At 36.2% G+C, this 20148-nt stretch overlaps 1 protein-coding gene across 6 annotated transcripts in view; it reads right to left on the bottom strand.

Moving 5' to 3' along the window:
- Positions 1-875: 875 nt before the first annotated feature.
- The window catches only part of LPIN1 (lipin 1), a 76023-nt gene continuing 56750 nt past the window's right edge, over positions 876-20148 (bottom strand). For all 6 annotated transcript variants that reach the window (XM_082757256.1, XM_082757258.1, XM_082757257.1 and 3 more), the window contains 9 exons: positions 18967-19059; positions 17499-17575; positions 15288-15432; positions 13737-13885; positions 12512-12598; positions 9500-9652; positions 7774-7888; positions 5362-5465; positions 876-4554 (listed from right to left, as the gene is read on the bottom strand). In XM_082757256.1, the coding sequence (XP_082613382.1) occupies positions 4395-4554; positions 5362-5465; positions 7774-7888; positions 9500-9652; positions 12512-12598; positions 13737-13885; positions 15288-15432; positions 17499-17575; positions 18967-19059 (1083 nt within the window). In that variant the 3' untranslated portion in view covers positions 876-4394. The remainder of the gene's footprint in view (positions 4555-5361; positions 5466-7773; positions 7889-9499; positions 9653-12511; positions 12599-13736; positions 13886-15287; positions 15433-17498; positions 17576-18966; positions 19060-20148) is intronic.

The following is a 20148-nucleotide window of genomic DNA, read 5'->3' as shown; positions in this document are numbered from 1 at the left end:
GTTTGCAGAGGCAAAAGCATCATTTCTCTGACTTTTAATTAAAAAAGCACCTTCATTTCAAAGCCTGTCTCCAGAGCTCTAGTGTAAATGTTTATACAAGCCAGAGACATACAGAAAATAGGGAAGATTGAAGAAGCAGTGACTGTAGGCTGCCCAAATACGGCTGCTCTTGTATTTTTAACACAGACCTTTAGCTGCTGTAGAGCCTAATCAACCCCAAACATCTTTGTTTTCATACCAACACCAGCCCGTCAGTATCGCTACGGCTGCAGTTAGTTTGCTTAGCAAACCTGGCAGAGAGAGCAAAAAGCAGTTCTGTATTCTCACAGACATGAGGAAATGTTATTTGCTTCTTGCCAGCTGAATGGCCAATGTCAAAGAAGGAAAAAAAAGTGTGTGTGTGGGGGGGGGTTAAGGAGGGGGAACAGTTGAGAGGGAAACTATGAGAGAGAATATCTGGTCTTGTTACTGTGAATAACAACAATCCCATTCAAATCAGATAGCTAGTTTTCCAGATCACTCCAAGAATTAGACAAAGGGAAAATGGGAAAAAATCTGGGGTATGGTAAGATTCCTGACTGGTCCTGCTGCTCCAATTCCCATCTGGTTACTCTTGGCTCCCAGGTGCTGTCCTCAAACCCCAGCACAGTGAGAGCCTGAAACCTGACCCTGCCTCCCTGACTCCTTGCACGTGAAAAGGCTCTGGATCAAACACTCCAATACAGCAAAAAATTTGCAAGTGCTGGAAGTTACACTGGATAGCCCCAGTAAGAGATAAGCAACTGAGAGGATATGTACAAATTCCACACTTCAGAGCTCCAACAGTTCTGAAAAAGCACTCTGCCGAAATCAAAGCATACACAAAAATAGAAAAGTCAGAAGAAATTTACATTTGCCTTTATTACAATATATAGTTCTATCGTCGTTGCATTCAGCAGATCAAAATGAGGTGTTAAAATGATTTTCATCATTCCAGTAGCACATACATATACAGAGTAAATACTGTATATAAATAGTCTTTGAAATAATAATCCATATCTACAAATAAAAATACCCAATACTCTTTCTCCTCCCTCCCTATATTACAGCAGTAACATTTTATCTGTAACACAACTAATGCAACAATCATGGTATCCTGTCCCTCACACAACACAGCTGGAGGGGTATGGTCATCAGCTTCATGAAAATAAACATCAGTCACTCCTCACTGCTGCATATTCTAGTTTATGTGTACCGTATAAATAGACTATACAGTGATTTAATGTCTCTGCATATTTATGCTAGCCAAATATTCTTTCTGTAACAGAAACCAGCATTACACTGAAAGGAAAGTTGAGAAAGTTTTTTTTTTTTTCTTTCACAGAAAGAGTAGGAATTTGTTAAACCGTCCTTTTTTTCTTCATTAGGCATTAACACAGCAGTGTAAGTATTATGCATAAAATTGCTCAGCTACCACAACAAAGTATCTTAAGCTCCCTTTAAAAGTATGGTAATGTTTCTAGCAGGTCAAAACTTGGATTTTCTTAACTGTCTTTTCTGTGAGCAGGTTTGATAAACATGAGTTATATAAACACACATTTGTCTCACTTTCCAGCTATATTTAAACTTTCAGACACAAAGGGTTAGTTATACCGTACGTCAGAAGCACAGCGTTAACTTCACAATCATAGCAATGTTGGTCAGAAGGGACCCCTGGAGGTCAGCTAGTCCAACTTCATGCTTGCAGCAGATAGCAGACAACATGAGAGCCAAGTCAGCCACAGCTCTGTTTAACCAAGTCTTGGAAAACTCCACGATGGGGATTCCACAGCACCTCAGGGTTGCCTGCACCAGCGTGGCACTGCTCTTACAAATCTGATGGAATTAAAAGGACCACTCATTCACACTATCATTTGGGTTGTAATACATGGCAGTAACAGCCCTGGACAGGCTATTTATTAAGTCATAAACAAATACACACAGGCTTTAGACTTCGATTGTGGAGAAGTCTCTGGGACCTTTCTTTTCCTGGTGAAAGCTACTGCATGCAGTACCTTAGGAAAGCCAATCTCAACTACTGTGAAGAATAAAAAAACCTGATGGCCTCTAACTGAAGAGAAGGGCTGATTTGGTTTTAATTTGCATAATGGACTGAAGCAGACCTTTACAAGAACTGAGTAACACAGAATTCAGTTGGTACATTCATCCATTAATTCAATCATTAGCGACAAGTATAAATGGATACTTAAAGCGTGGCTATATTTAGAGATGCAACCATCTCGGTTTGGCAACCTGAGATCCTCACTGATTGTCTGACAGATTTAAGAAATGTGGTACAAATTTTCTGACAGTAAAAAGATATTTGCACCTTCTTTAAACTTTGAAGACAGCATAATCAGTCTGGGGCACTGGATATGCATTTCGTCCTCTTTCTGTTTGTCTACTAATTCCAGTATCTCTGAAATGGATGTGTACCTTGCCTGAACCCACAACGTTCATGTGAAAAGGAAGACTTAGGAAGGTCTCTCCACTGCACATTGCAGCTATGCACACTGCAGTTGTATAAAGGATTGCACTTATTAATTACTATTGAAGGCACAGGGAAATCATAAATTGGCCCCCTGACATCTCAGATAAAGTCTGCAGCACAAGAAGTTAAAAATCCCTATTATAGAATTACCATCCCACCTATGTTGTTACCACTCTTTTGAGATGCAAAACCAGAATTTGTTGAAACAGAACAAATGTGATGCAGAGCAGCTGTTCCCAAACCTTTGGGTGCTAATCAACCACAATCACATCTTAAAATTTCTCCTGGACCACTCTGCCTTCCTATTATTAAACCCTTAACTGAAAACACTGCAAAGCAGCTGCAAAACATGTATCATAGCCTCACAGATCACAAGTTGGCAGAGATCACAGCTTATGAACCACTGTTTTAACCATACTGAAATACTATATACATGGAATCTCATGATGCCGTTTTCAATGTTTCAGAGAATAATACAACTTTTAAATACATTTTAAAATGAAGGGAAAAAAAATCACCTTCTTAGCTACCAGCTCATTGAGGATTATTTGGCCATTTCATGCATACATTTAAAAGTACCACATTGTGTAAAGGCAGATCATTTGGAAAATATCATCAACTGATCTGCAGTATTGCTTCTACAATGCACAGTTAAATCTTAAGGCAGTTGAGAGCAAGTAGCAAAAACAGTATCTACAGCTTGTGTCTGAACAAATGAGAGGGAAAAAAAGATGAAAGATTTTGTTTTCTTGGAGCACAGTAAATCACACTAAAAGCATCTGTACTTTATGATACAAACAAAATACAAACAAAAAAAATCCATTCAGTAAAAACCTGAGATGCATCACTCACCAGCATCAAAGTTCACACTTAAGCCAAAAATAACATTTTAAATAGAACTATTCAATATCGACAAAATCTTCAGTTTTCTTGGCTCAGCAATGATATTGAAACTCAACACATCCACTTCGTAAGATATTTTTACTGAAAAATCACCAGAGTCAAACCATTGACTTCAGTAAGATGGGCACTACACACAGCAGCCTATATCTTACACTTTCACACGTATCTTAACCCAAATAACTGTTCTGAAACATGGTACTCCTCAACTTGAAGAAGACTGGCAGAATCCGGCCATCTTATTTAATTTACTTCCATTTACATTGCACATCATTTATTTCCAAACACAAAAAAAAGCATTAGCAGGTCAAAACAACATGTTGAAATAAATCAACACACTCCATCGTCTTCGATGGCTACACCAATTTACAACAGCTGAGGACCTAGACCAGTAATGAACCGTTAAACAAACATCAGATGGTCAAGCAAGGAGGAAAGAGGAATGAGAGAATGGTTAAGGTTGGAAGGCACCACTGGAGGTCATCTGGTCCAACCACCCTACTCAATCATTCGCTCTTTCAGAGGATGGAATTTTGACATATGAGCTGCAACATGTATCACAAAATGATGTCAGGAATGGTGAGCACCTTCAGCTCCCTAACTTGCAGGGGTTTCTGAGATGAAAGACAACTTCAGTAATACAAGAAAGATACAGAACCACTTCATGACCTTATGATGTGTTTAACTGCAACTCTGTCATCACTGCACTTTTATTTGACTTTAGGCAATGAAACTGTATGGCACGATTTGAGTTGCTGGATGAAGGAACATTAGGAATGTAATTCCCATTCCTAGTACAACTCACTCTTGTCATCTGGAAACGTGACTAAGTATGAAGAAGCATTTCTAAGTTTGCTCACAGCAAAGGAATACAATGCTCACATCACAGATTCCAGCTGAACTGCCAACAGCAAAAGCCAAGTGAAGTCCTTGCAATACAAGCTAACTCATTCTTTGATCCGAGGCTGACAGTTCGGAGATGCAGTTAAGATGAGGCTGGATGTACATCCTGAGTTTCAAAAGGTGGTAGAGGTTCTCTCCAGTAGGTGAACTGACTGTAGGTATCAGAACAAGGAAAGTCTGAAGAATGGCTTCTTTTCAGCAAAGGGAAAATGTGATCTACCACTTCACATAGTCGGACATAACTGAAAAATAAATAAAAAGATCTTCTTATTTTGATTTTTTTTTTTAAATAAGTCTCCAGTCACCAAGGCATGGCTACTCTTACATGAACAAGTTATCATCCTTGAAACTGTAAAATTCAACTCAATTTTGGTGCCTAGCTTCCAGGTAGCATTCACAGTTCAGATAAGAAATCTGTTCATTCTAAGCAAAGGGACTTACTTACCTAGAAAGAAACAGATGCCATTTTCTTCCCAAATCACCTGTTAAAATATTCAAACCCCAAATTTTGTTTCTCCATTGCTGTTCAGTTTGGTTCAAGCATCTCCCTGCTCAGCTGATAATTCATATTTTATACACTTCCCTTGGCACCCTTTCCACTAAGTGCAGTCTTAACATCACTAAAGGCTGTCTCCCTTCATTATGTGGTGCTACAGTGCCTAAGAATCTTGATGGAAGCCCTCAGCCCTGTCTTCAGATTTGTTCCTGGCTCTTCTAGATGGCAGCTCCAGGAAATGGAAATTTTGAAAAGGCAGATGGCTTCAGGAAACCAGTTAATCTCATTTCTATACAGACTCAATTGCACACTTATAATTCTTTTACGTGATTAAAGTAAATGGAGTATATTGAACTAAATACTAAATAATGTCTTTATCAGTTTAACTGAAGGAAAGTAGAAAGTCTGTATTGTATTTTACATGTTTTATATTTTGTGTGGAATATTCTAAGGAATCTTTCATTAGTAAAATGAAACCTATATTTGGACACAAGTTATAAGTTATAAAAGGAAATTATTTAGCCTGTAAGGTTTTAGGGATAAGATTACTTACGATGAGATGTTTGTCTTTGCATGTTCTTGTATAAGTTCTCCTTTGGGGTTAACTGTAAATATGCGGTTTAGAGAAACCCCCACTTGCTTGTATGAATAAACATCCTAAATAGAAAAAAAAAAAAAAAAGAATTATGATTCTGCCTTTGCACAGTCATGTCTCTTCTTGCTGAAATCTACTACACAGAAAAACATACTTACACAGTATTGGTACTAAATTTACCTAGTTATTGTGCACCTGAAATTCTATGAATTTCTCAACCTGAAATATGTTGAAAACTTGAACTCAGACTAATGAAAGGCTCATGAAACAGATCATTTGCAGGTGTGGAGTTTGTCACTGTAAATTAAACTATTGATCAAAATCATGTTTTGTTTTGCTTTTTTTCTCCAGTTACTTCCCTTGACACAAAAAATAAAATTAAATATAAAAAAGTAATGTTATTTGGGAGTAAAAGTATTTGCGCTTTCATTTTTCAGATAATATTTCATTTCCTGAGTGTATTGTACTGAATATCTTGCAACAACGTACTGGGGTTAAAACATAACTGCTAGAAAATAGTGATTAGTTTGTAAGGACAAGATTACAAAAAGCTGTAAAAATTCTGCTTACACTAAAACCCCCGGAAAAATCTTTTACCTGCTGAGTTTGGATTTATGCAATGTCCATATATTGGCTATGTATCGATGAAAGGGAAAGAGAGGGGAAAGTAAGGTATAAACACTGTAACTGCAGCAGTGAGCGCCAGGTGGTAATGCAGCTACAACTCTGGGAATTATTTTATGGCATTCAACTAGAAGTAACAGTTGAGAATAACTTTTAAGAAATTCAAACTGTTAACACAAGCAACGAACAAGTTTTGTTCTGGTCTGAAAAAAATGTTTGACAAAAAACATTTGACAAAAGCAAAGATAAAAATAACCCCCAAAAGATGAGACCAAGCTTCCATTTTACTAATGTAAATCATTGGGTATAGTTTTAAAAATTCAAGTGGTAAAAGACTGAAAGGTTAATGAACATATGAAAATTATTTTAATTTTTATGTTGTACAGGTGCATAAGTATTGAAATTTCACTTAATTTTGAGGGGAGAAAACAAAAAGCAAAAGCAAAACAAAAAAAAAGCAGCACATAAAATTGAGAAAGCTATCATCCTGATGTTCACAAGGCCAGTAGCATATTTTACATCTGAAGACTGCACTCCAACAGCAATCAAAGGAGTATGAAAATAATGGTTTTATTTCCCTGACATTCAACAACAACAAAAATGAAACTAGAGGTAGGCTTTATCCATAATACAAAATCACAGAAGTAGCTACAAAGTTATTTCAAAATCATATGTCTAAAGGTATCTTAATAGTCAAAATTAAGCTGTGTATGATATAACAACCAGATAAAGCAATTGGACAGTGAGGTCCTCCTGTCCTCACTAATAATGGTTTTAAATTATGTAACTTGCTAAAAGATGAAGCTGAAAGAGTTGTCACTGCTCATAAATATCAACAACTCTAAGAAAAATGTGAGATAATTGTAGAAACAAATTCCAACAGAAAGACATGCTGATTTCTCCCAAATGTAGCTACAACATCCACAGTTTCAGAGCCAAAATATCTTGCCAGGCACTTCTGTCCAACATTTAGGCATCTAAAAATGCTCAGTCTCCAAATGTTCACTTTCACACTGGCAATAGCTAGTGTCCATATTTATACTTGTGATTTCCTCAGGCTATCAATGTTTTTGCCAGTGGACATGTCTAAGGTCTTACAGTTCCAAGCAGCTACAGCTGGGATCTATTCCATGCTCCTCAGGTCTCAGCATGTCTGAGACTGTTGCCTTTTGTGGATGCATAAAAGTATATGTCCTTTGGGCCTAAAAGAGAGTAAGTAAAGCCTATAGCCCAATTCTGTAGTCTTCAAATGGGTGAGAGAGACCTCACTTTTCCTCTCAGTATCAAGGACTTCAAAGTTAAATGTTCAATTTTAGTGGGACATCCAAATCCTTCCGGATGTACTTAGGGTTTGAAGTCCCACTGATATTCATCTGAAGGATTTTGTGTCTGTCCAGAAGTAACTCATCAGCGCTGTATCAGTATGGGATAAAACGGGATCACTAAAATGGGATCAGTGTTTTCACACAAGTTTAAAGATCTTTTATGTAGTTAGGATTTCAATCAGTATTTCTTATTATGCTAACTTATGCAGATGTAATGTAGTTACTTTGTTTCTCTTCTACCTCTCTTCTACCTACATGGTGAGATCTTTCTGGAAGAACCTTTATATTATCCTTTGTATGAGGCCTAATCAAATATTCTTAAGTCCTATTTAAAGCTTCTAGGTTCTAATGTAACAAAATCACAAAATAACAGCAACCTTTCTGTTCTCTGTAAAAGACATAAATTTCAGCGATTACTTACAGCAGGTCTGTTTCCAAAAGCAGCATAAAAGGGTTCTGTGTTAGGATAAAACAAATTTTTTATGTCTGTCAGACACTGAACTTTGAATTTTTCTGGCTTCTTTTCTATCACTTCCCTGAAATGATATAAAAATAAAATAAAATAAAATAAAATAAAATAAAATAAAATAAAATAAAATAAAAAGGTGAAATATACATATGAAATATAGCATAAACCAATTTACTTTCTTTATTCAACATTTTTACCTAGCTGGATATTCCTATCAGGCCCCCACCTTTCTCCAATAAATCTTCATTTGGAAATCAGAAGGCCCATGAAGACGAAATAGCATTCCCAAGCTTACATAATGGGCACAATAAATAAATCCTCTGAAACAAGGGGACTTCTATTGAAGTCTAAGTGATAAAGATGGTTAGTAAGCAAAGATGGTTGATTACAGGGAGCAGTGGCTAAATAAAATCTTAAGACATAAATTGTTATTAAGTAAACCACTTCCTGAGAACTGCAGAATGATTCATAGATTATATTAGCTCTCACTGTGTATGGTGTTTTTTTTTTCCACCTTTTTTTTTTTTCTCCATTTAAATTAAAGGATTACAATTAACATATGTGCTGAAAGGACCTCAGCCTGTTAAGATCCTTCTACAGTCAGGGTCATCCATCACTGCTAATTAGCAGAAGTTAAGGAATAAAAAAATCTTCCATTTCTCTTCAGTTGCTCCCTACTGAATACAGAATTCATTAATGAATAGTGGAGTTGTCTCATCTCTGGGCAAGAGCCCTTTCACAACAGCTTCTCTTGGCAAGGATGCTGAACAGGTGGCAAAGTCTGGAGTTCCCATAACAGAGGAAGACACCAGCATGACACAAAAGCGCTGAAGAAGCTCAGAATCCCACATCCTAGCACCAACACATATGCCAAGGAAGATGCAAGTAGCACAGAGGCTTCAAAGCAGTATAATACGGCCCTTCAGAATAGCAACTCCACATATAAATTAAAGTTTGAGGATGTGCAAAAGAGGAAGACAACCATTTTCCCCCAGTTCCATATACACCTGATCTCAGAGCCCCTAAAGCCACAACTAATAAATCCATGGATAACAATGAAGTCATTTCTTGCCTACAGAAAACAGAAGTTAAGACATTGGATACTGAAAAATGGGCGTTCTTTAGTCTAAAAAACATATCAAAAAGAGTATCACTTCTAATATATTGCTAGATATGGAAAACGTAAGATGACAGTACCTACCCTTTCAATAAAACTATTTAATCAGTCAGAGAAGAACACTGAAAGCCTCTACGTTCTCTTATATTTAGAACATGACTGGTAAGACAGCCTGCATGTCACTCAATCAGAAGAGCATCTGAACAACCTATCATTAAAAATTCTAATGAAATTCTGTCACAGCAGCTTTTAACATCTTAAAATATTTTCAGTAATCACTTGACATGCCTCACTGAATTAGGAAGAAGGTACAATATTCATGATCTGTGCTATTAGGATTCACTTGTTACAAATCAACACCTAGAAAGGACAACATTATCCCCACAGAGTATCACAATGCAGTCGGACTATAAAACATTCATTTCATTTTCATGTTCAAGAAAAATGATTACGAATGATTTAAAGTGCTCCCATAGAATAGGAAAAGAAAAAAAAAAAAAAAAAAAAAGCTGAGAATTCAGCCTCCAAGTTTCTTTCAGCATAAAGGTGATATTGCAGTACCTGTGCAAAGCTGAGAATAAGCTGCTCGGACTCAGCAGCACTGGCCCTTGAGGCAGCACAGTTCCCCGTTCATTGACCCAGTGCAAGTATCCTCTGGTCATGCCCGCCATCCCAATAGCACGTGCTGAGCAATACAAAAATTTATATCCATTTCTGTGAACAGAAGTGAAAGAAGAAATTACTGTAAAAAAAATAAAGCAGGTGTTTTGACATTAATAATTGTGAGTTTGTTTTTGCACAAATCAATCATAATGGTTAAAACAGACATGTTTAACCTACACCTATTTAAAATGAATAAAAATGTTTATTTCAGAATGCTGGATAACTAAATTCTGTCTGGCTCTACTACAGTTTATGATTTACACCTAGAGAGGGTTCATTTATCCCTGGTCTTTTCATGACTTCATACAGGTTGTTATCCACCCCTGCACAGTAAAACCATAGACCTTAGAATTAACTGAAATGATATCTGCCAAGAGGAAAACACTTGGCATATAGCAGACAACAGCATATTAACCTTTGCTAAATTAACAATGCTACACTCCTGCCTTTTGGGCCCCTTTGGAGAGGGTTTTGGGGAGAGCGGTGAAGATGACAGGGGAAGAAAAGATTGGTCTGCATGCATGTGTGCAGCAGCAACATGCAGTTTCAACTCTGAGCAAATTAAAACTGCAAACCATAGTGTGAGAAGTAATCTTGACACTTTCTTGTCTTGGTACTGAAATAAAAGTTTCAGACAAAGTCACTGGCTATCCTTGGTTCTGTCATGATGGAACAGAGTCCAATGACATTAGTGCAACTTAACAGGCATAGTTCAACCTAATAGCGTTTTCTTTTGCAAGTCCTACAAAGAAACTATTTGCGAAATAAATACTGTATTCAGTGCATGCATGGTCATTAAATCTAACTATTGAACATTTCTGTAGTGTTCAGCTGTAAAATCTAGCTGCTACATAATTAACTCGGTAATTTGAAAAGCAACATGACTCGAATCCATTTTTCCCTAATGCTTTTGATCACCAAAGCCCTAACAATAGACAGTGCTGGCAGGCATAGAAATAACAAGTGCAATTAAAATAAAAAATAAAAAAAAAAAAATTAACGTTTTCACAAAAGGTAATGCTGAAGTTATACACAGAAACCAAATACTGTTCAGCACATGAATTCACAGGCTGCCCTGTCTTTTCTGTAATTTTGTATGCCTATACAGAATAAAAGCATTGACCAATGTCTCTGGCATAATTTAGATTCCATCATCCATAATTTATAATTCATTACCCATGTAAAATAAGAAGCAATAAACAAGCCTTACTGTAACCCTAGTGCACAGAACAAATCATATTAATTATGAGGACAGTGGTTATGTGTACCAGAGGCTCTCCAGACAATTGTGGTAGGTTGAATATATAAGAACAACTGAATTTTATGCAAGATTTTTTTCCTGCATAAAGTAGAAATGTCAACTTGAACAGACAACAATCACAAGACCTTTTTGTTGAAGCTAAAAATCTGAATTCGTGAACATATATATGAACAGATATCAAAATATAACAGATATTTCATCTGATCCCATTTAGATATCAATTAATTTTACTCTTAACTTCCTTTTCTCTCAATTGCTATTGAAAAAACTGGTCATACTAGGATTTTCACCATGTTAATGACGTTAACTGAGATAAAGTTCCACTGATCTGCTATTACTCAACATTTCTTCAACAGTCAATAAAGAAAAACAGTTATTTCAAAACATCATTACACCTCAGGTGTCTGAGCGTACAACCAACAAGAGATTATGATGAGTTCAGGGCCTTCCATCAGTAGCAGTAACAGTAGCAGAGAAGACATTTATTCCTGTGGACCAACAGTCACAAGTGTATTTTAGCTACTGAGCTGTGCTATTGCAGCTCAAATACGTTGCCAGGTTAAGAGCCAGTTCCTCAGGCTCTTCACAGCAGGTCTCGTTGACTTTCAATGCCTTTAAATTACACTTTAAGCAATGTCTACTTATGACCTACAATCAAAATTAACTAATGACACAAAAATATTTTAAGACTGTTCCTTCCTGTTAAATTTGCAACTTAATAATGGATTAAGAGCAAATATATACATAGGAAATAAAAATTAAAAATTATATAACCAGGCACAAAGACTACCATCACCATCTTTAAAGCTCATCGTTATTTAAACTATATATATATATATATATACACTATATATATATATATATATATGAAAGCAATGAGTATCTGAAAAAGGACTACATCCACTCAAGATGAGATGTGCCGTGCTTTAAGGCTGATATTTCCCTTGACTTACTAAAAGTCTAATGTTTAGACAGCTCAAGTCTACATTGTTTCTTTAATTCCCTTTCTGCTCACTGGAAGGAGAAGAAACTCCACTAAACTGACTCATCCTGTATGTTTTAGGTTTCTTCTCTGCATGACAGATGAAGACACGCCTATGTCTCTCTACTCACCACTTCAAAAAACATACACAATTAGTTTAAGTTAGACACCTAACTACACTACCAGGCAGGTCACGTTTGGCAATAGGATCTCCACCTACAGTGACCACCCTCTGTCACACAGTCCTTATGCATTTTGCAATCCTGTCAACACGGAGAGATGGGAAGGTATATGAACATCTTATAAGCTAATGGCGTTTCAACTCCCAATTTGCAAGAAGTTCCACTTACTGCAGCTATACAGCTCATTCAAATGACTCAAGTTTTTGGAACTGCAATGTTATCTGTTTGGAACGGTTAAGAGAGCAATCACTACTCATTGGCAGGGGGCTTTTGCTCTTGATACCCAGAGAAAAGCCTGCTTTGTGACATTGCATAGCAGATGTTTATACTGTGTAAGCATCGTAGTATCTCGTTGCTTCAGATGAGATTGCTCTTAAACTCCAAGGTTAACAGTCTAGAGAGATTTTAATTTTTAGATGCAAATGAATCAAATGCATAAACACATGCAAGCCACAGATGTATGAACAGATTTACTGAATACTCACTGGCTCACTTTATGGTACAACTTTGCAATCCCTTGGTGTGTCCAGTCTTTGCCAAGAGTAGGCAAAATATGACCTAAAGTATCTGACCTGAATAAAGAAAAAAATAATGTAATTGAAATGGAAAAAAAATAAAACAAAACAAAAAACAACACCACCACCAACAAAAGCTTACTGCTTTTAAATAATAACAGATAAGGCTAATAAAAGTCCCCCTAATTAATTTGGCTTTCTGCAAGGTACTAACTGCAATCAGAAGAGGATGATTTTATTCCCTTTTCTTTCAAGACAGACTGATATGTCTATGTTGTTTTAATCAGTCTTGTGCGGATAAGGATAAGGATGTGTGGATAAGCTAGTGAGCTTGCATGGAAGTTACAGAACATAGGCTATCAATCAGACCTACCGAGTAGCCAAGAGGATATTAAGCATACTTTTTGAGGTTTACATTGCATGTTTTCTAAATAAACCAAATCGACCTATAAGGTAGTGTTGGGAAATTACAATCTTAAGAGAGAAAGACTGGGCAGTGGCTTAGGATGGATTTGCCATAGTATTGTATGGTGAAGAGATTCAATTACTGTCCAGTTAGCTCAATAACAGAGACAAAAGTAGATCCCATTCAGTTCATTGACACTTAAGAAAACAGAAAGGAGGGGATACTAATGTGTGTTGGCACCAGAAAAGCATTTTGTCCTACAACTGATTAATCGCAAGGAAAAAAAAAAGATATTTCAGTTCAAATCAAGTATTTTAATTCATCCCAGATTAAAAAAAAATAATAACAATAATTCAAGACTAATTATACATAGGTAAGTTTGCTTTGAAAGAAATCTAAGGTCTTGTCTACTAGATAAAAATGACCCTCACTGTAATGCCCCAGTAATGCCTTTTAAAACAGAATGCAGGTGTTTCTTCTTTTTAAGTGAATCTATTGTACTTCACAAATGTGACACAGCAAGAAGTAAAAGGTCCTGCAATACTACAGTAAATACTATCATAAAACAATAGTAGGTAACAAATATGAGCACATGTAGCATATGTCTTTGTGAAATCGTGAATCTAGCCAATGATTCTTGCAGTATTTTAAAGCAAGGTTAAAAACACACACACAGACTCCACAAAACACTAGAATGTAACAATCTGTTGCCTTAAAATTTCCCGTTAATTACTCTTTTTGCTTTAGTCCAAAGGACAGAAGCAGATAAAAGTCTCTCCCTGAACTCACCGTGTAATTGTTCCATCAATGTCAGAAATAATAACTTTATCATCCCAATTCCATAGGTAAATGGTGCCTTCACAGCGGCAAGTGCCTTGATATTGTGTTGTAACACTAAAGGTCACATCATTGGGGCCATTCTTGAGCTTTAAGCTTTTCTGCAAGACATTATCAGCAAGATAATCAACAAACCGAGCATGTGAAATGGACACAGTGCAAACAGAGCCACAGATGATCATTGCCTTGGTCACACTGAACCTTATTGCTTTCAGCAAAGCTATTTTCTAGGTAATGTTAGCAGAGGTTTGCTTTGTGTGATGTACATGAGGCACGGCTTTAGAGAGTAGAATGAAACAAAAAATAAATTCTGTTTCACAGTAAGGGATATGAAAAAAATATCCTGAAAGGTTCTCATACAAATCTACAGGGATTTTTTTTTCCATACTGTGGTAAAGAAATATATGGAGGGAGAAGTGTGAGTAACAAGAAGTGCCATTAACAGTGAAAATGACAGAGTGCTTACATGAGGATTTGTGTTCCAAGGCACTACATCTCTAGCCTATAATAACCCACCTTTCTTACCATATGAGCTACTCGGTCTCCACCAAATTTCCTTAACTTTCCCACCCTGCTGCCCTTCCTGTCCACTTAGAGACTCACTGGGTGTAAGACAACTGATTTGATTCTTTTTGTGGGCTCATTCACTGTCACAAAATCTGCAGGAGTTTCATACTTTAAGTGTTCTTAGTTATATTTCATTGCAATTGTTCAATGAGTTAAAAAGTGAAAAGGAGGTGTGAATACAGAAGAACTGATGGGCAACCGATGAGTCCCACCCACTCAACTTAAGAGTAGTACTGGGTTCTGCTAATTTCTGCAAGACAAGTATCAGTGTGTTTGTATAATGCTTACTTTCTGTCTGATACAGGAAAGTACAAACACATTCCATCTGTCTCGTGGGAAAAAATCTACATTTCTTGCAAACTATTCAGGCAGTGAGCAATAGGCTGCATAATGCTGTACTACTCGTATAGGTTTCCTTCTGAAAATTAATTGGCTGTAGATAAGAAAGACGACAAAAAGCATTTCTCTAAAGTAGCCCATTTTTCCAAATCAAATTGGAATGTGCAGAACACAGAACAGTAACAGTTTTGTCACCATTAGTCAAAATGCCTCTGCCACAAAGGAAGAGAATTGGCTCAGGAGAAATTAATAGCCTGGCCTCATAGTAGGTTCACAAGCAGCTCTTTCAGAAGTTACTAACCAAGAACTGTATTTATGTAAAACTGTGCCTGTCTGTCTATGAATGAGGGGAAGGGAAAGGAAAGGAGGGGCAGGGGAGGGAAGAGACCTGTGGGTTCTCACACACACGGACTGAAAGGAACAACATTCATGTGTAACACTGAAAAGAGAAAGGAAAAAATTGTTTTGAAACTATAGTAAGAAATGGGATTCAGTGCAAGAAGTAAAAACTAATTAAACCTTACAAGCCTGAATAACAGTTTTGTTCTTGTTGTATTAGAAATGACATTTCAGGACAAGGATGTAAAACTAACTCACAAGCTGGTCAGAAGTGAGTCGAAGGGTTTTTTTGTAACTGATTCCAGACAATAATGAGAGATGACTCGAGTTGGTTTGTAATGACCCAAGGTTTTGTTTGGCAGCTCTAGGGTCTTCATCGCTTGAAGAAGATTCATCTTTTACTCTGGAACATTGCACACACAGAAAATGATACTATCATGTCGGTAAATGCATCTCAGTAACCATTAAAAATGCATTAACAGTGAGTCACCAAATAAGTTATTGATTCTCTGCTTCTAACGTCTCACAGGAGGTCATTCATATCATGGTTTTAAATATATCAATGGAGAACGGAATTTTCATTCATGCTTGTTCCCCATTATTCATAGTTGGATTCGTCTAGTCATTCACTTGTCTATATGCTAGTTTTCACCACTTAAATTTAACAGATGTAAATTAATGAGATTTTTGAGTCAGCATAACACATGGTGGTAAATATATATAAAACACTAAAACTATAAAAACCTCTCAGTTCTAGAAGAATAAAACGGGAGTTGCTATGCTAGGGTTTACTTGGTTTTCTTTTTTGTTTGTTTGTTTGTTTTTTTAAGAAATTTAGCAATTAATCAAAGAATCCAGGTGATGAAAGTTTTATTAGCAAAAAAAAAAAAAACTCCTCCTCCTTTTTCAATGAGCAATTTTAGATCATTGGATTGTTCTTTTCCAGGATTTGCAGGATTACCCCATTCAGGATATGATGATGAAAATGTTTAAAAAAAAAAAAAAAGCCACCCCACTGAACTCCTTTAGAGAATTCTATTCAAATACACATCAGCAGAAAAATGTTTATTTTTCTGCTAACGTTTTTTTTCTGATTTTTTTCTTTTTAGGGTCAGTTTTCTTCAGAGGGAAAGTTTTCCTATATTACACAGATCTATCACCCAGAGAAGGTAAAATATCCTTTCAGATCCTTCAAATATCATCTTCAAAACAATCAGCTATTGGGCTTTTATTTCCATCACACCTGGATGCTCTTTGATGACAGGAAGTCTTGACCCAGTATCAAGGTACCATGTGTCATGACTACCAATATTAAAGAAAAAATCATTATCCTTTTTAACATCAGATCTCAAAAGCTTTACTCAATATTCCACTTGCACTGTTCTGCTTGCAAGCAACAAATTCTTATCAACAGATTTGTAAGATCAATTAAAACAAACAACAAGCACCAATTACAGAACCTAATCTGCTTGAAATCTTAATCCCACTTTAAAGCCTATCTTCCAACAACTGTGTAATAGAAACAGACCTTAATGTCACTTATTATCCAGAAAAGGGAGATGAGCCTTTCCAATTCCTTCTGTGTATCTCACAAACTCAGAAAACAGAGCCAAGTAAGACAACAGCTAGTCTCCTACAGTGCAGGGAATACCTTTTCCAGCCCACTCTCCTGGAGTATAACTACTGATCTCCAGAAAGAATGTCAACAACAGCCTTCTTGTTTCACAAAGGTGACCCCAGGGCTTAACTTAATAAGAATAAAACATATTTAAATCTGAATGCTATGGCCTTCTTCAGTTCTACAGCACGCATGAGCTGTCTTTACAGTCAGATCTGATTTACAGTCAGTCAGCAAAGAGGTAAGGGAGGAGAGCTGTCCCTGGCTAGAAAGTTTTGGGGGCAAGTTAAGACTCATCTTACAAAGCCCTACTGAGGCAGAGAATCTGGTCATATGGTATAATTACTTTGGAGCACAAAGGAATAGAATTCTGAAATCTGTGGAAAAAAGTAATAGAACACCATGCCATTTTCCTATCAATAGCCTGTGAAAAGAAGCCTGGAAAGTGTTAGACCCTTGAACCTTCTAAGATACAAAGGAAGAAATTAAACTGTCAGGCCATAAATATTCATAAAGCAAGTCAGATCTGACAACAACCTGGGGTCATCTATGATCTTTCCTTGAAAACTCCAGAGAGATAGTTTTAGAGAACTGCTCCAATTATTGTTTGCTGTCAAAGGGCTGTAAGATGTATGACAGAACTACCAGCCAAACCGTATACTAGAAAAAGCACACTTGCAAGGTCTGCAACCCTGACATGCCTTCCTATCTGCACTTAAATTCATTTTTATTTCATTGTACGAAATATTTCATTGATGCAGCATTTCTTTCTTAAAATATATGAGGTAGCTTCCTTTCACAGTTCAACTGTAACTCATGCTCATTTCAGGTACAGATAACTTCTTGGGTACCTGTTTGCCATGCTCATCTGTGAAGATTCTTCTCCTGTAAGTCTGCTCCCACTCATACCTTGCTCTGCCTTTGTTTCCTGCAAAAATACAAGTATGAGAAGTTGAGCAGAATATCTGAAAAACCTGTTCTGTCTTGTATAGACTCTTAAAAAACAAAAAAAAACTTTTATGCAAAAAGCAAGTGAGGTTTTTACACACACACGCCCCTTTACTTGCAGGCAAAGTACAATTTTAGGAATGTCTTAAAGAATAAAGGCTGTGCAAAGGACTAAAAAAATGCAAATATAGAACTCAGAAGAATTACATTTCAGTCTTGCATAGAAGTACAGAACTATCAGATTTCAGGTGGCTAGCACTGTTGAAGTTCTAGGATCAACCTCATAACTATCCAGTTAATTCACCACAAATAGCTAGATTTCACTTAAAAGGGCAAAATATCACACCAGAAAAATAACAGAAACTACCTTTCAAGGTATTTGAATCATCAAAATCAAACTTTCCAAATTATTTTTACGCTGAGGAGGTGCTAACCTATATCGATTTCTTCCCAAAAGTGAAAGGCTTTTAAAAAGTGAATGTTTTTGAAAGAAACAAAGAATAACGCTTCCCATTGCCAATTTATACCTGCTCTATACACAGCTCTATAGATAAGCAAAATTCCACTAAGAAAGAAATTCTAAAAACTTCAAGTTAACTGTAGAAACTAAAGTCTCTTGCTCTGAAGCCCATATCCACAGATCAGTACAGTGGTTATTTCACGCAAAGCTAAAAAGTTCATCTATTGAGGTACAACCATAAAGCTGTATTAGAAGTCATTTTCTCCCCTCAAGTACTAAAGCTTCAATAGTATAAATGAATATGAAACAGTTTTATTAGCAAACTTTAAAGATTAAATATGTCTAGACAGAAGATCAATATTTCATACAAAGTTTTGCTTTTTTCACCATAACGTTCTTTAATGTTCATTCACAGCTTTAAGGCCATTACCACAAAATTCTAATGCTCAGGAAAGAAATTCAAAAAGGCTTTAAAACTAATATACATTCAGTTTTCCATCTTACATTTTGCTGAATTTTACAGTGTACTCTAGTCAGAAATCTCTTTTCTTCAACTGTCAATGAAAACTGCGTGAAGGTAAATAAAACACATAAAAACGTAAAATTGGTGGCACAGCTCTTCAACTCTAAGTTTCCAGTCAAATTTAATCCATTAGATAACGTTGTCTCACATTAGTATAAGGAAAAGAAATGCAGAACCAAAACACTGCAAGTAAACATTCCAGGTAGGATCTGATCCAAGGCTTTCTGAAGTCAGACTTCAGATCCTGTTCAAATGTCTTTTAATGTGTACATCCTCATTCAAATTGAGTGCTGAGCTAGGACTAGAAGCAAGGTTCTGAGGGATGAATATGATGGTATCCACCCTTCCCACTGCACCCAGAAGGAAACTGCTTGCTTCTCAAACTTACCTCTTTAATAGTGCTGTTTCTCCCTCGCCAGGAAAACCACCACCTTCCACCTTTTTTGGGCATCTTGTCCCTCATGATAGATTCCACAGTGGCCTGTGATAAATGGGTGGTAAAATAAAAAGAAACCGAAACAAAGGACAAGCTGATATATGTAAATGAAAAAGTGCCAAATGTACAATTGTAACTGATAATAAATAGAATAAAAGTAAACATACTGTCTGTGAACCATAAATTCCACTAAAGCAAAATCTAATGGTATCCAGCACTGCTTTGAAGTAACTTAAGCATGAATACTTATGAAATTTTTAAAAGAAAAATGAAAAAGAGACAGAAATCAAAGAAGAAAAATAAAGCATAAATAGGTATTAGTTTAATGTCTGGAATGAAGAACCAATGTTTTTAAGTTAAAGTTACTTAGTTAATAATTTAAATAAATAAATAAATAAATAAAAAGATCACTTCCATAAAAAGCTCTCATGGAAAACAGTAACAAACCAGCATGCAAGATGGTCATTCTCATTAAAAATAACCATAAGGCTCAAATTTAATCACCAACTAAGAAAAAGGCAAAAAACTAACTAGCTTTTATGAGTTTAGCATGATGCTATGAACTTAAATGACAGTGTTAGAAATGTTTTTTGTTACTTTTTTAAACCCTGGCTACTTTCTATTGGTTATATGTAGTTGAATCCCAGCAGAGAAAAGTTTCTTTCAGTAACCATAATGACCGGACCTTATGCAGCTTAACAACAAGAGTTGAATTATTTCTTCCAGAGAGCAAGCAAAATACAAAAGGGGAAATATTACAATAGAAGTGGCCACAGCATTTGGTATGCCCTAGAATTGCTTAGCTACTGGTTTTCTGATGAAATGACAGTCTCTACTGTAAACCAAGTCATCAAAATAAAAATGCAATGTTGATAGTGATACAAAGAAAAAAAGACTATTCTAAGAAACGTTTGCAGTTAAAAGAGAAGATTGAGTTCTGCTCATGTACAAGACAATACAATGCCTCCCTTTTCTGTTTTTCCACAGGTTCTCCTTCGATATGCTATCTAAAGTATATTAGAAGAAAGAAGTGAATGAAGCTGAGCAAGTAAATTGAGAACTTTTTAAACGTATAAAAAAAAAAAAAGTGCAGATGGAGCTACAGAGAACATAACATTGAGAACAACGGCTACA

This window comes from Aythya marila (genome assembly GCF_965140915.1).
Source record: "Aythya marila genome assembly, chromosome: 3".
In the NCBI taxonomy this organism is placed as follows: Eukaryota; Metazoa; Chordata; class Aves; order Anseriformes; family Anatidae; genus Aythya; species Aythya marila.
The sequence above is the reverse complement of the archived record's forward strand: the minus strand, read 5'-3'. Positions and strand labels throughout refer to the sequence as shown.